The 17,264-nt window shown below is 40.4% G+C and overlaps 1 protein-coding gene and 1 long non-coding RNA gene across 2 annotated transcripts in view; both read left to right on the top strand.

Annotated features, from left to right (window-relative positions):
* The window catches only part of TMEM161B (transmembrane protein 161B), a 77,592-nt gene that overhangs the window by 43,648 nt on the left and 16,680 nt on the right, over positions 1-17,264 (top strand). The window contains exon 5 of the mRNA XM_065406358.1: positions 73-229. Within this exon, the coding sequence (XP_065262430.1) occupies positions 73-229 (157 nt within the window). The remainder of the gene's footprint in view (positions 1-72; positions 230-17,264) is intronic.
* LOC135880195 (uncharacterized) lies at positions 1,014-7,954 on the top strand. The gene is made up of 3 exons (XR_010561485.1): positions 1,014-1,097; positions 1,658-1,715; positions 7,877-7,954. It is a non-coding gene; the product is annotated as an uncharacterized LOC135880195 (long non-coding RNA).

Genomic DNA, 17,264 nt, shown 5'->3' with positions numbered 1-17,264 from the left:
TTTCATTTTGTCATTGCTTGCCTGAAAAAAATTCACTTATGCTTTTGGTTCCTGAAAACCTTTATTTTTCAGCATTGCATTATTTTCCTGAATATCAGTGGTTGGTGGATTTCACAGTTGCAGCTACAGTGGTGTACTTGGTAACTGAAGCCTACTACAGTTTGATGAAGCCCTCACAGGAAATGAATATCAGCATTGTCTGGTGTCTGCTTGTTTTGGCTTTTGCCATGTATCCTTTGCTGTGTTCCTAAAACATTTTATTTATTATTTTTCAAATGATAACTTGTATCCCCCTGTAATTTGCAGATGGTAATAGTGGATTGTTTATTGCAGAATTAACATTTGGAAAAGGATCCTGGATGTCAGTGAGATTATCTGTCTAGCTATGCATTCTACGTTCAATAGTTTTAGTCTTAATACCAGATTGTGTTCATGAGTGCGTGAATTTTACTTCATTTTTTTCTATAAAAGGGAAATGTTAATGCTGATTTGTAAGCCTGCAATATCAGCCTCGTCACAATGTTGTAGTATTTCTGAAGTAACTTTGTTTTGCTGAACTATACAATCATGAAGAAAAGGTACAAAAAAGATTAAAAGGTGGCAGCAAAAATCTTTGTTAATATGAGCAGTAAAGTACAGTACAGAACAATATGTCCAGCTGCCATATAAACAAGTCTACTAATTGTTGGTGGAGGCAGATTTGAAGGAGAATGTAACGTTGAGAATAGGAGGAGAGTCATTTGAGAGGTAATGGATTAGGAAGTGAGAAGGGGTGTAGACAGATGAGAGAAGAGAAGTGGGGGTGGTATTGTACAGAACCTCAAAGATGAAGAATTGAACATAACGTAGAAGTATAGTGAAAACTATTCAGAGGCATATAACATCAGAACAGCTAGAGAGGCAGCTAACTGTTTGGATATGCTGGAGCAGGTGGATGTAAGAGACAGGAATGCATGAGGTAGGTAGTTGCAATAGTCAGTGAGAAATGACCAGGTTTTTACTTTTAGGGAATGGAGAGGAAACAGTTGACTGAGATGGGAGGTGATGAAGCGCCTTGCTTGCATGAGAGCCTGATTGTGAAGGGAGCAGAGCCAGAGGTGAGTTAGGCGGCAGACTGAATGACTTCCTTGCTGTTCCAATATCTTCTAGCCAGATATTGAAAGCTGCTATGGTAGGATTAATACCAGATGGATACTCCACGGGAGTTCCTGTTGTGACCCATCCTTGGTATCCGTGCCAGCTAGTAGGTGTCAAGTAAAACTTTGGAGCCCTGTTAATGAGCTGGCACAACCTTTGCATCTGTATATGTTCTGCTCATCTATATCTGTTAATAGAATGTATGCCTTGATTGTACTGATAAGGTACCCAATATAGCCTGAAAAACAGATGAGATCCAGAAAACGTTTGCAGTCAGTTACTAGTTGGATTGTCATCCTTGGAGGAACTTGCTTTGTTAGCATGGTACTTGAAAAGCAGGGATTCAATTAATGTAAAGATGATGTAATCTCATTTTGTTGTACCATAAAATATCAATATTTGACTTATCCAATTTAGGTCTAATGCATATTTATGTAGGTTTTAAAATAGGCAAAATTACCTTGCTTGTTTCTTGGCAACATGTGCTCTAGAAATATGAAACCAGTTCCCTGTTTTTTAGGGAAGGAAGAAGAGGGGAAACTAGTTGTATATACCTTACCTCAACTGGGAGAGCAGAGGTGAGGAAGAATGACCTTTGGGCAGGTGGTTAAATCACATTATGAAAGAATGGAAAGTGACAGCAGTCCACTTCAAAGACACTGGCTTTCACACTATTCAAGGCATGGTACCGTCTTACTAGAAAGTAACTGGAAAGTAGTGTCTAGTCATCATGCAACTTAAATGATGCTGTAGCTAGGATATTAAGTCTTTACTTTGTTTGATTTTATAAATGATTTGGATGTAAATCTTAATATAACTGTTATTTATATTAATGATTCAGTTTAAAGTATACAGAAGATACCTATCCCAGGCTGTAGGTGCCCTGAGAGTGGTGGTGGTGTGGTTTTTTTTTTTGTTTTTTTTTTTAAAATTATCCGTGACAGAAAATAGAGAAAAAATAACATCACTACACATGTAACCCAACCCTTCTCCAGCGAAGGTAACAAAACTAATCATGTCCCTAATTCTTCATGGACCTCTTTGCTCCATAGACCTCATCCTTCTCAGTACCTCAACCAAAAACACAGGTTTTACAGCACCCCCCTAAGGCTTGTTATATGTGAGGTATTGTAAGTTGAAGGGGAGAGTGGATTTCAAAACTTGAGCTTTCACATAGAATGTCCTGTCACAAGCTCCCCTTCTTTCAAAGGGAGCACCAGCTCATACTTTTCTGCTGACCATAATTGTGGAAGTATTGCGTGGTCTGCCTATCCCCTCCTGCCTTCCCTATTTAGGGCCTTATAGGTCAAAATCAACACCTTAAACTGTATCTGGAAGCCAATGTAGTTAGTGTGTGTGTGTGTGTGTGTGTGTGTGTATAAAAAAAAAAAAAAAAAAGTTTCAGGTGCTTGGGCAAAGATACACCCCTTAACATGTGGGTGGCTGCATTCTGGACTAGCTTCATTTTTCCATATAGTTTTAAGGAGTAGCCCATGTATGTATATTGGAGAAGTCATAGGTGACAGAGGTGTGGATTATAATGGCATTTGAGATAAGTGGTTGCAACTTTCTGTTCAGATGCAGGTGGTAAAACACAGACCGGGTTGCAACTTCCATTCCATCCATGAACAAGTGTAAAGCCAACAACCCCCCCAAGTTGCATTTATGGGAAACAAATGATGGACATGCATATTTTCAGTCTCAAAGGTGCACACAACTATTACTGTAGCTGCTGGATATTTACCCCAACGTTTCTCAGTTTTATTTGGATTGAGCCTCAGACTCATCCAAGCACTGAAAGAGGTGCTCTAATTGCACTCCAGATTGGATGAGATGGAAACGAAGAGCTGGCATCATCAGCATATTGAGCGCCTTGGCCCAAATTTCCTCAGTAGGCTTCCTAAAAGATCTCAAACACTGAACAAGAGGTGTGGTGTAGAAGAAACTTTCCAGGACCTGTAAAAGCAGCAAAGAGTCCTGTGGCACCTTATAGACTAACAGACGTATTGGAGCATGAGCTTTCGTGGGTGAATACCCACTTTGTCGGTGGGTATTCACCCACGAAAGCTCATGCTCCAATACGTCTGTTAGTCTATAAGGTGCCACAGGACTCTTTGCTGCTTTTACAGGTCCAGACTTACACGGCTACCCCTCTGATACTTTCCAGGACCTATACATTAAAGCTCATGAGGCAGAAGAGCTATTACCCTCTGGGTTCTCTTTAAGAGGAAAGAGTGAAGCCAGTAACAGGCAGCACCTTCCAGTCCCATGAAGATCTGCAAGTGATTTGATAACTTCAGGGTTAGTGGAATTGAAGGTGATGATAAATCTAATATCAGCATGGACACCTGGTCTTTATCCACTTCCCAGAGGAGATCATTGGTCCTTCTGATCATACTCTGTGCCATACCCAAATCAAGATTGACACAGGTGAAAGTCCAAGGAATCAAGATACTGTGAGTTGACGCATCTTCTACAAACTTAAGCAAAAAGATTATACGTGACTGGGAAGATAATGTTAAGTTTTTTTAAAAAGTATAAACTGCACACGTGCTTCCCAAAAAGGGAATGAGCATGTCCACTAGTAAAGGACTCAATACTTCCCCCACTGGCTTCCAGAGAATGCTGGCCATTTGCCCCTTCCCATCCACGGATGCAGATAGGTGGTCCAAATCCATTTGGTGTTACCAGAAAAGTATCATGAAATTCCCTTGCGTTGGGAGAGATTGTCATTAGCAATAGAATGGAGACAGCTATTAGTCTGTCAGGGTGGACCACCAAAATGGATCACTTGCCCTGACAAGAGCAGTGAACCCCAACCTCATTTGCTCTATGGAATAGCTATAATATCTAGCCCTTCAATGTCTAATCTTAACAACAACAAAAATCATCAGATCCCTACTTGAGCCTAAGGGTGAGCCACCTAAACCAAAGAACAAAATTGTCAGACACATAGAAAAACATAAACTCTTGAGCAATAGTCAACATGGTTTCTGTAAAGGGAAATCGTGTCTTACTAATCTATTAGAGTTCTTTGAAGGGGTCAACAAACATGTGGACAAGGGGGATCCGGTGGACATAGTGTACTTAGATTTCCAGAAAGCCTTTGACAAGGTCCCTCACCAAAGGCTCTTACGTAAATTAAGCTGTCATGGGATAAAAGGGAAGGTCCTTTCATGGATTGAGAACTGGTTAAAGGACAGGGAACAAAGGGTAGGAATTAATGGTAAATTCTCAGAATGGAGAGGGGTAACTAGTGGTGTTCCCCAAGGGTCAGTCCTAGGACCTATCCTATTCAATTTATTCATAAATGATCTGGAGAAAGGGGTAAACAGTGAGGTGGCAAAGTTTGCAGATGATACTAAACTACTCAAGATAGTTAAGACCAAAGCAGATTGTGAAGAACTTCAAAAAGATCTCACAAAACTAAGTGATTGGGCAACAAAATGGCAAATGAAATTTAATGTGGATAAATGTAAAGTAATGCACATTGGAAAAAATAACCCCAACTATACATACAACATGATGGGGGCTAATTTAGCTACAACGAGTCAGGAAAAAGATCTTGGTGTCATCGTGGATAGTTCTCTAAAGATGTCCACGCAGTGTGCAGAGGCGGTCAAAAAAGCAAACAGGATGTTAGGAATCATTAAAAAGGGGATAGAGAATAAGACTGAGAATATATTATTGCCCTTATATAAATCCATGGTTCGCCCACATCTCGAATACTGTGTACAGATGTGGTCTCCTCACCTCAAAAAAGATATTCTAGCACTAGAAAAGGTTCAGAAAAGAGCAACTAAAATGATTAAGGGTTTAGAGAGGGTCCCATATGAGGAAAGATTAAAGAGGCTAGGACTCTTCAGTTTGGAAAAGAGAAGACTAAGGGGGGGACATGATAGAGGTATATAAAATCATGAGTGATGTTGAGAAAGTGGATAAGGAAAAGTTATTTACTTATTCCCATAATACAAGAACTAGGGGTCACCAAAAGAAATTAATAGGCAGCAGGTTTAAAACAAATAAAAGGAAGTTCTTCTTCACGCAGCGCATAGTCAACTTGTGGAACTCCTTACCTGAGGAGGTTGTGAAGGCTAGGACTATAACAATGTTTAAAAGGGGACTGGATAAATTCATGGTGGCTAAATCCATAAATGGCTATTAGCCAGGATGGGTAAGAATGGTGTCCCTAGCCTCTGTTCGTCAGAGGATGGAGATGGATGGCAGGAGAGAGATCACTTGATCATTGCCTGTTAGGTTCACTCCCTCTGGGGCACCTGGCATTGGCCACTGTCGGTAGACAGATACTGGGCTAGATGGACCTTTGGTCTGACCCAGTACGGCCTTTCTTATGTTCTTATGTTCTTATGTTCTTAATCCCATTGTCACAGCAATGGATATAAAATCCTCAGCCAACTCGGAAGACCCACCTATGTCATTAGTCACTGAGCATATAGAGGCTCCCTTCCTGAAGTAGTGAAGAACTTCATCCTCTCAGGGAATTTGCAGTGCTAGGATAGTTGGACTACACAATTAGTCCAACATAAACTTACCTCAGCTCTCATACTAAATAGTATGTCTATCCGCTCTAGCTCTAGAGTAGTAGAATCCCTAGATTTTTAGGTGGGATGTGAAAAGCAGAGCTGCACAACCTCCTCAACTATCCACCTTCAGATCATGCTGCACTGACTAGCCAGCAGAAGCTAGCTGTGTCAGAATTGGCCAGCGTTTGTCAGCTAGCCGAGTTTGTTATACATGAAAGGCTCTGTGTTCTTCCTAAAATACTATGTTTTTTCAATGCTTAGCCACTGACTTAGCATTCTTTGTTTCATATTATTGCATGCAGTGTTTATCTTTCATTATATCTGCCCAAGTAATAAAAAGCAAAACAAATGGCACTAAGATTGGATATTTCAATCCAGATTTCTAGGAGATTTAAATCTTCTCCTACCTTGTTTTCCTTTACTCACAAACAAAGGGACCAAGGATTTAAATGCCTTGTAATTAAATTCCATTTCTACAAACTTCCATAGCTCTCAGCATCTGACAGCATTGCCACCCTCTTGGCTTGTCTACGGTGGTCACTGAAGGAATGCTGCTGGACACCAGCATATAAGAACGGCCATTCTGGGTCAGACCAATGGGCCATCTAAACCACTGTCCTGTCTCTGACAGCGGCCACTGCCAATTGCTTCAGAGGGAATGAACAGAAAAGAGCAATTTTGAGTGATCCATCCCTCGCTGTCCAATCCCAGCTTCTGCTAGTTAGAGGTTTAGGGACACCTAAACACCTCTGAGGCAGAGTAAAAAGGCTATTGGAAGTGATCACCATCCTGTGCTGGACCCTGAACAGAGTTCACCAAATAATATCTCACCCCCAGATTGACCCAGAAACCCACCCTGTTGAAAGCCTTCTTAAAGCTATGAGTCTAATTCCTGATGAAATCCACATTTAAAAAAAAAATGTCCCTGGCCAGGATAAAGTCATCCTCATAATTCTTTTACTATCCTCCCCATTACATTGTCACGCTGAATCCCACCTGACCCTACATCAAAATTTAGGGAAATACAACCCGTCCTAATGCTCTTGCTTTTTCCTGATCAGATATCCAGATCCAGTGAAAAGCACCCCCATCACACTGGGAGACATTGTTGCCAGCAATAATTCAGTGCCATGCTGCTCAACTATTTAAAAAAAAAAAAAGCCAAATTCTAGTCCCTCTCTGATTACGTGAGATGTTGTTTTAAAATATTGTGACAAGCTTTCAAAAGAGAATATGTGGTGGAAATAATTATACCACAGTTGAATGAAACTCCAAGACAAAAATGAAGTTTTAAAATATTTAATATATGGCTGTCGTCTTATATCAGATTCCTAAGGTGATAATATTCTGCTTATAAGCCACATTGTTATATACAAGCAAGCTGTGCTTTAGGAAGATTGTAAATTGTAAAACAAAACTGCTGACTCTACGGGGTTTGGTTTGTAGTGGGTATGGTATTGAAATTTTTTTAGTTTAGCTATACTTTCCCCCTTTATCTAGTTTTTTTTATACCATACATCTACATGTGATCATATCATCTTAACATACTTTAAGGAACTGTTTGTTTTGATTAATAAGAAAATTATGTTCAATGAATATTTTTAGTGCAATAAGAAGTCTCTACACATTCTAATGTAATGTAGAAAACAGCATATGACTGGAGTCCATTAAATGGAGCTCCTGTGTGCACTGTAAAAAATTATACATCTGCAGTCAACCATTACAGTTGAGGAGTAGACTATATACAGTACTCTACCTCTTCTCTTCCTTTTTAAAAGATCTTCGCATGTGCATGGCTCTGCTTATCTGCAGAGTTTGCTTTCAGAAAGAGAATCTGGAAAAGTCTTTTTATTTGGACTAGTGGATGGAAAAAATGTAAAATTGCTGATTGCTTTCTGTAATAATTTTATAGATGGTCCTAAATTATCATTTGCTCACTTCTTTTTAGTGCTTGTGTATTGGCTATAAAGTAAACATCCACAAACTCTGAAGGAGTAAGATGTTCAATAGGATAGCATTGAAGTAGATATTCATCCAACATACATAAAGCTATACTCTGGATTTAACAAAATGTGAGCAGATAGAGTTGTTCAGCATTGGATAGTTGCACACATCAACACTTTGTGCATGGTCTTGCGTATTCATCAGTTTCTTATAACATGGATTTTGATTATTATTATTTTTTTTGGTTTCAGGTAGTATCTCACTTAAGCTTAGAAAATGTTTAATGTTGTAGTCTAAGAAGAAGAAAAAAATCATGAAGTTCTAAGTTAAGGTAAAACTTTTAAAACAAAAGCAAATCCTGTATGGGATCGGGGGAAACAGTTTAAATATTGGAAATAATAGAAACAACATTAAGGTTACTTGGGGTGGTATTTTGCCTTTGACCTACCATTGAACATATATTCCATCATGTATGGCATGCCTATGTGTGCAGAGTATTTTCAAGTGTCCCTCTTAAGCCAATATGTCCAGCAGTTTATCCATCCATCTTGATATATAGAAGCATGTTAAATCCCATATATTCTGGAAGTTTGTATATACACCTTAAGAAATCTGCAGCAGCTTGCAGACATAGAAATATGGCCACTGTAGTTTATGTAGAATGGTAAATATCTAGTGCACAAGGGTATTACAAGTATTAATGTCTGTAGCTACAGGAAACCTGACCCCTGGAGATAGTAAAGGTAACTGGTTTATATGATGTAAGGCAGCAGTTCACAAACTATGGGGTGGGCCTCCCAAGGGAGGTGTGAGCTGTGTGCTGCTTTTTTTTTATTTTATTTTTATTTTAAAGAGCTCCGGCTCTCAGCCCTGGGTGGCTAGGGCTCGTGCAGAAGGGCCGTAAACACCTGGAAGGCGGGGATAAAGGGGACAGCCATAGCCCGGCGGCTCAGGCTTTCCTTCCTCCATCAACCTCCCTGATCCCTCACCAGGAGGCAGCCCTCACTTAGGCTCTCTTCTTCCTTCTCCGCCCCGCCCCCATACCCCCAGTGGAGGTTCCCCCTTCCCCAATCCCTCACCTGGAGGTGGTGGGGCTCTGGCTGACAGCCCTGGGGTGGCAGCAGCAGCACAGAAGTAAGGGTGCCAATGGGGCACTAAGTGACTAATATCACTTTTCACATTGCCACCCTTACTTCTGTGATGCTGCTGGTGTGGTGCTGCCTTCGGAGCTGGGTAGCAACATATGTACTTGTAGGGATGTAAATGACTACAGACAAAGAGAAGTGGGGCCCATTCACATAAGTTTGAGAACCACTGATAAGGGAACTATGTTGAGAAGAAAAAATGAGGAGTCCTTGTGGCACCTTAGAGACTAACAAATTTATTTGGGCATAAGCTTTCATGGGATAAAACCCATTTCATCAGATGCATGGAGTGGGTTTTAGCCCATGAAAGTTTATGCCCAAATAAATTTGTTAGTCTCTAAGGGTACGTCTACACTACCCGCTGGATCTGCGGGTAGTGATCGATCTATCGGGGATTGATTTATCGCGTCTCTAGTGTAGACACGATAAATCGATCCCCGATCACTCTGCCGTCGACTCCTGTACTCCACTGCGGCGAGAGGCGGAAGCGGAGTCGACGGGAGAGCAGCGGCATTCGACCCCGCGCAGTGAGGACATGAAGTAAGTTGACCTAAGATACGTCAACTTCAGCTACACTATTCTCGTAGCTGAAATTGCGTATCTTAGGTCGATTTCCCCCCTTCCCCCAGTGTAGACCAGGCCTAAGGTGCCACAGGGACTCCTCGTTGTTTTTGCTGATACAGACTAACACGGCTACCACTCTGAAATATGTTGAGAAGGTGGATTGAGTTTTGCGTAGGTGTTTGGTGTGCAAATGAATTCTAAGACAAGAAAGCAACACCAGCATCTTGCCTCTAACTAGGATGGATTTGGAGAGCGGTGTATATATCATATATGATTGTACATATATCGGGTAGACATATTTTAGTGAGGGCTCACTGGCACTGCTGAAGACGTAGTGTTCAAGAGTAAGGCTGTCTCTTAATTTTGGATGGACAGTGAATGGATGGTGTGGGATCAGAAACAGTTTTTACCTTAACTCAGTGTTTCTCAACCTACTTACCTTTGTGGGTCGCATATGCAGCTTCCTGGTGTCATGTGGGCAGCATCCTCACAATATATATACTACCTGGATGGCTATGAGGATGTCACATGGGCCGCAGCTATGTGCTGATTGGGCCGCAGGCGGCCTGCAGGTCGCAGGTTGAGAACTGCGGTCGTAACTCTCCTTTTTTGTGTTTTCCAAAGAGTGTGTTTGTTTAATGTATCCCTTATCTCAGGTGCAGCAAGCTGGGGCTCGGTGAGGTTGGGATCTGCGGGTTGGTCCAGGTGCAGGGGGAATGTGGGTGTTCTGAGTGCGGGGGATGTGAGGCTCTGTGGGAGGGTCTGGGAATGAGCGGGTCTGGATGCACTGGGGTTGGGCGGATGGGGGAGCTGCTCCCTGTACAGAGATCCCTCCCCCTTCAGCTGAGGAGCGATGGGGAGAGATTGCAGAGCTTCCTGCAACGGGGGGAGAAATCTGGAGGTAGGTCTGACCCAGCCCCGGATGCCGTGCAGGGGAAGAGGAAGTCCTGTCCTCCCCAGCCCAGCCAGGACTAGCTGCTGAGCCCAGCGCAGAGTAGGAACCACCAGTCCCGCCCCCGGCCCTACAGTGATATACCTCTCTGCCGGCTGCCAGGGGCACCCAAAACATACTGCTGGGGAAGGTTGAATGACTACTTTTGTGGCTTCCCTTTGCTTCCCCGTCAGTCATTTTTCTGCAAGGAAGCAAAGAAATCTGCGGGGACATAAATTCTGTGCATGTGCAGTCCCCCAGGAGCAAGGCTTTGTAATAGAAGCATGCAATCTTACATAAATTAGTGTGTGTGAGAGACCTTAGAGCTCTCTGAGGTTCACCATGAATGGATAGAATAACTTAAAGTTAACCACCTGTTCATACCCCAAATTGTTAGCTGTTGGACCTTCCTGCTGCTATATTAAATCAAATTGGAGTATATTGTAATGTATACAACAGGTATAGGTTAACTTCCAGAGTTCACTGGTCTCCCACCTCTCCCTCCACTTCCCCATATGGACATTGTTACATGTAAATACCAACTACTGACCAAGTGAAAAGATTTATTCACATAGATAAATAGCTAAGATGTCTACAAAAATACTTGTATAGATAAATGTCCACTAAAATTTGACTTTAGGTTTCTTCTCTTGTAATTAGCGGATTTATATGTGGGACTTTGTTGCCAAAAATAGCATTAGTGAATTAGAGTAATAACAAATCTTGCCCCAGAAAGGATTTTTAAGACCTCATATTTTCTTGGTTCCACGAGTTTGAAAGTTTGCACTGTAAGACAAAATGAATTAGCACTTACAGCAGGTGGTCTGCATTGACTGCTGCTGTGGGTTAAGAGAAGGGGAAAAAACCCATTAGAGGAGGAAAAAATCATTGTTTGCATCAGTACTTTTCTGTGTGTGCATTTATGAAAATCTATTAATAAGATCCTCTTCATTAGAGTGCAATTTGCAGAATGAGGCTAGTGAAATTAATAATGTAGAAGAAAAAACAGCTCTAATTTTTACATGAAAACCCTGACTCTGTGGCCTTCCGTCTTAGACTAACGCTCCACAAATGAAATTGAAGTTGTTAAATTCTGTAATCCCAATAATAGCAAATATCTAAACTTTTACAGTTAGCCAAACTTCTTCTTTTGAATGAATTTTCAAGTTCTTGACTGATTCTAAATTCTGGTTTTGTTAAAATGAATAGTAATTTTTAAAAAAATCCCACAAATGTATTTACTGGGTGTAGTCTGATGTTTTGTGGCAAGAAGAAATAATGAGTAAACCATACTGGGCACCTAGAACTGGGTGTTGCTGCTTCATTTAATAATTATTCACTAAGTGGGGTGGGGCTGTAGGTTCCCACATCAGCACCACCACTGCTTTCTGCATCTGGAGGGTGCATGGCCAGATTGCAGCAGTGATCCCTGCTTGCCAACATGGCCCATGGGGGCCTCTGGCAGCCAGAGTATAGTATAGTTCCATTCCAGTTTACATGAGGGGCCAGTGCAAGCACAGAATGGCCCCATGACCAGGGAGCACACCATCAATTGTTCAAACAACTCTGGCCCAAAGAGTTAAGTTGTCAGGTTTTATAAATATGCCCACAAAATTGATATTCTGAAGTGCATAAAATCAACAAAAGGCAACATGGCCAATAAGGGGTTAATTCCAGAACAGCTTATTTTGTTTTGATAATAGATGCTTTTTTCCCTGTTTTGATGTTATATTTTACTATGGATGAAAGATGCCAACAGAATCCTATGGAAATTGGAGGTGATGACTGATCTGAAAGCTTTCCTGTTATTTGTTATAGGAGTTGTGATTCAGTGCAACAAGCGAATAGTAACTTTTTATATATTGGTGGAATAGATATATAGTATAAAGTTCTGAACAGAAAACCATTCCATGTGTATTTTTGGTTTCTCAACAGGAAGTTAGTCTTGAATGAACAATACATTTCAAGAGTTTAAAGTATGACAAACATCCCCAGTAAGTTATCACACAGTTGGCAACCGAGATTAAGAGTTTCAGTACAGGAAGATCTTTTATTGCCTCTTAGCCGAACAGAAAAATGAAGCTTTTAATCTCCAGATAGACTGAGGAAGATTCAATGACAGTCTGTACCTTGGAGGCAGCAGTCAGAAGGCCTGCTGTACCACCTGGCCCGTATCACACTAGCATTTAATATTTTTGAGATTCATTGTAAGCAGTAACATTTTTATCTTTGTCAAAACTCAATATGTTTTGAGTAGTATGTTTTTGTTACTGTATTGTTTTCACATCTTGGCATACAACTGGCTGTAGGTTAGGATAATCTGTTACTTGTAGAGTGATGAATTTCATGATTCTGAAGACTGCTGTTCATACTGCCTTTAAAAAAAAAAAAAAAAAAAAAAAAGAGAGAAAAACCCAAGGCTAGACACTCGATGACAATTTAGAGGTAGCAATTTAGAGTCAACATACTTACAGATCCTACAAACTTAAAACTGAATCCCTAGCAATGGGCTGGGGCAGTGGCACAAGAGAGGGAGAAAATTGGGGAAATGATCTTTCAGCAATAGCATCTATTGGGACAGTAAAAAGAACAGGAGTAATTGTGGCACCTTAGAGACTAACAAATTTATTAGAGCATAAGCTTTCGTGGGCTACAGCCCACTTCTTCGGATGCATATAGAATGGAACATATATTGAGGAGATATATATATACACACACATACAGAGAGCATGAACAGGTGGGAGTTGTCTTACCAACTCTGAGAGGCCAATTAAGTAAGAGGAAAAAAAACTTTTGAAGTGATAATCAAGATAGCCCAGTACAGACAGTTTGATAAGAAGTATGAGAATACTTACAAAGGGAGATAGATTCAATGTTTGTAATGGCTCAGCCATTCCTAGTCCTTATTCAATCCTAAATTGATTGTATCTCGTTTGCATATCAATTCCAGCTCAGCAGTCTCTCCTTGGAGTCTGTTTTTGAAGTTTCTGTTGTAAAATAGCCACCCGCAGGTCTGTCATTGAATGACCAGACAGGTTAAAGTGTTCTCCCACTGGTTTTTGAGTATTATGATTCCTGATGTCAGATTTGTGTCCATTAATTCTTTTGCGTAGAGACTGTCCGGTTTGGCCAATGTACATGGCAGAGGGGCATTGCTGGCACATGATGGCATATATCACATTGGTAGATGTGCAGGTGAATGAGCCCCTGATGGTATGGCTGATGTGATTAGGTCCTATGATGATGTCACTTGAATAGATATGTGGACAGAGTTGGCATCGGGCTTTGTTACAAGGATAGGTTCCTGGGTCAGTGTTTTTGTTCAGTGATGTGTGGTTGCTGGTGAGTATTTGCTTTAGGTTGGGGGGTTGTCTGTAAGCGAGGACAGGTCTGTCTCCCAAGATCTGTGAGAGTGAGGGATCATCTTTCAGGATAGGTTGTAGATCTTTGTTGATGCGCTGGAGAGGTTTTAGTTGGGGGCTGAAGGTGACAGCTAGTGGTGTTCTGTTGTTTTCTTTGTTGGGCCTGTCTTCTAGGAGGTGACTTCTGGGTACTTGTCTGGCTCTGTCAATCTGTTTTTTCACTTCAGCAGGTGGGTATTGTAGTTTTAAGAATGCTTGATAGAGATCTTGTAGGTGCTTGTCTCTGTCTGAGGGATTGGAGCAAATGCGGTTATATCTTAGAGCTTGGCTGTAGACAATGGATCGTGTGGTGTGTCCTGGATGGAAGCTGGAGGCATGTAGGTAAGTGTAGTGGTCAGTAGGTTTCCGGTATAGGGTGGTATTTATGTGACCATTGCTTATTAGCACAGTAGTGTCCAGGAAATGGACCGCTTGTGTGGATTGATCTAGGCTGAGGTTGATGGTGGGATGGAAATTATTGAAATCATGGTGGAATTCCTCAAGGGCTTCTTTTCCATGGGTCCAGATGATGAAGATGTCATCAATGTAGCGCAAGTAGAGTAGGGGCGTTAGGGGACGAGAGCTAAGGAAGCGTTGTTCTAAGTCAGCCATAAAAATGTTGGCATACTGTGGGGCCATGCGGGTACCCGTAGCAGTGCCGCTGACTTGAAGGTATATATTGTCCCCAAATGTGAAATAGTTGTGGGTGAGGACAAAGTCACAAAGTTCAGCCACCAGGTTAGCTGTGACATTATCGGGGATACTGTTCCTGATAGCTTGTAGTCCATCTTTGTGTGGAATATTGGTGTAGAGGGCTTCTACGTCCATAGTGGCCAGGATGGTGTTTTCTGGAAGATCACCGATGGATTGTAGTTTCCTCAGGAAGTCAGTGGTGTCTCGAAGATAGCTGGGAGTGCTGGTAGCGTAGGGCCTGAGGAGAGAGTCCACATAACCAGACAAGCCTGATGTTAGGTGTGGGACCCCATTTAAAAGCATGTTCCCCAGGGAAAAACAAAACACATGCTAACGTAACTTGTGTATTGTAAAAAACTTCTTTGTCGTAAGATGTCCCAATCAGTTCTTACCATATCAGATTTTTTTAGGGAATTTCCTCCTTATTAATTTTAAATTGAAACACATTCACTGTCCCAATAGGTTTCAGAGTAGCAGCCATGTTAGTCTGTATCCGCAAAAAGAACAGGAGTACTTGTGGCACCTTAGAGACTAACATTCTACAGGCCATTATCCTCTGATCCCACTGAGGATTACCTAAAGAAACTACACCATCTGCTAAAAAAACTCCCTGACAAAGCACAGGAACAAATCTGTACAGGCACATGCCTAGAACCCCGACCAGGGGTATTCTATTTGCTACCCAAGATCCATAAATCTGGAAATCCTGGACGCCCCATCATCTCAGGCATTGGCACCCTAACATCAGGCTTGTCTGGTTATGTGGACTCTCTCCTCAGGCCCTACGCTACCAGCACTCCCAGCTATGGTAGTTAGCTGTGTGGTCAAAACTAGGTATTTTGCATTTTGGAAGCAGCTTGTCTTCATCTGTACAACCATAAAAAGATCGCCTTTTAAGTAACTTAAGTTTCCTAATCCTTTAAGAAAAATAATTTCCCTTCCAAAAATGTCTTTGTATATTGTTGGGGGCAGCCTATCATGCTGTGAGAACTCAGTAGCGAGATAGGTGACTCGTTACTTTTCAGATGGTTTTTCTCTTCTGTTGCCTCCTTAACTTGACTGGTGGTGGAATGGATAAACTTCAGTTAAGACATAATTAAGGTCTATGAGAGGTGACTGGCATCAAATTTACTCTTTTGTGAAGAAGCTATTTCAGAATAGAAATAGGATGCAGTGACTAGTTTGCTCTTCTACTTTTCATTTTTAGAGGACGTGCAGTTATTTCAGCAAAATAAATCTATTTTTGTGTTCTGTGAAGGTATTGATTAACCTTGGTATCATAGCAATGTAGTAAGTTAGTGTGAAGGAATTCCTGAATTGCTATTTACTTAAGCCCCTTCAAAATGAAGAAAATACAAATTACCACAAGTGACTGATACATTGTGAGATATCACCATTTGTCATTCAGTGACTTGAGTATGGAAGACGGAGTCAGGAGGTCTGGGTTTGATTCATGAGTCTGCCATTTACTACTTCATCACACTATGCCTCAGTTTTCCAGTCTATAAAATGTCAATGACACTTGCCAGTCTACATAAAGCACTTTAAAATGTGTAGGTAAATACCACCATATAGGTATTAAGTGTTATATAATAATCCAGTAGGTGTGACTTTTTTAAATTTAAAATTTCAAGAAAATTTTTTTATTTATGTACTTCTCATATAAGGTATTTATACACACACACACACACACACACACACACACACACTTGGTGAAATTTTAAGATCGTGTATTTTATTTATTGGTGAAATTTTAAGATCCCTTAGAAAACCACTTGTTAAAGGGTATATTGTTCTAGTTATATACGTGTTAGTGAAATGCAGTGAAACATTGAGATAAGAGTAGTGAAGTGCAACACCTCACTGAATCCTCCATATTCTGTTATGAAAAAGTGTATCTTCACCCAGAAGCGCATATGCTATTCAAAAGGTTTCACTAAAATGAATTAAGTAAAATAGATTGTTCTTAAAATACTTTTATAATCTTAAAAATATTGTACTAATATAAATGTTTATGGTGTTGTGTAATGGAAAAATGGGTTATGGCTTACATTTATTTCATGTTTTGTCTATGGCCTTTTTCTGTTCTAAATGGGTAGTGTGGACTCATTGACACAACTATTTTATTTGAATATGGATTTGATCTCCTGCACTTTAAAAATAAATTCATTACAGCAGACTGCAGCTTGTAGTAATAAGAGCTGAAGGTATATAGTTAAAAATTGATCTTAATCTGTTGTGCAGTTATGGATCTAATTATATTTAGAAATGCATTTAAAAGGAGTAGTCAATGAAAGTTTAAAAACTGCTTGATAAAAGATCAGGTGACCTCTCAGATGTTCATATTTGTGGCGGGTTGGTTATATGAAAGAACTTTACCAGAGTGCATAAGGTACGTAGAATCTCTACCTCTCCCTTTTGAAATTCTCTTCTAGGTATTACTGACTTTGTTTTTAGCTTGCTAATAATTAACTTCTATAGTTGATAACTCCCAAACACATGATGATAAACTACATAGTAATAAAAATGCTTACTCCTTATGTACAAAGTTATTGTTAATTGAATGCGGTCCTGTACTGTCCAGGTAGGCAGCATTTTTTAAAATACCAAAAAATTTTCTCAAGAAATATTTGTTGTTTACCCTGATTTTTTTTCAAGAAGGCTATATATAGGTCACTGCATTTTTATAGATTTTCCATTTTTATGTGATGAGTAGAGTAAAGTAAATTATTGGAAATAAGTAGGGTTTGTTCTCATAAGTGCCAAGAAAGTGAAGCCTGATTGAGAGGGGACATGATTTTTTTTTTTCTTTACTAAGACTCCTTAAACTTTTTTAATACTTGTGTAACTCAAAGGCTTAACAAACATCTGAGGAAAAGCTTTTGTGCTAAATATTCTACATTCC

Source organism: Emys orbicularis, chromosome 6 (genome assembly GCF_028017835.1).
Source record: "Emys orbicularis isolate rEmyOrb1 chromosome 6, rEmyOrb1.hap1, whole genome shotgun sequence".
In the NCBI taxonomy this organism is placed as follows: domain Eukaryota; kingdom Metazoa; phylum Chordata; order Testudines; family Emydidae; genus Emys; species Emys orbicularis.
The sequence above is the reverse complement of the archived record's forward strand: the minus strand, read 5'-3'. Positions and strand labels throughout refer to the sequence as shown.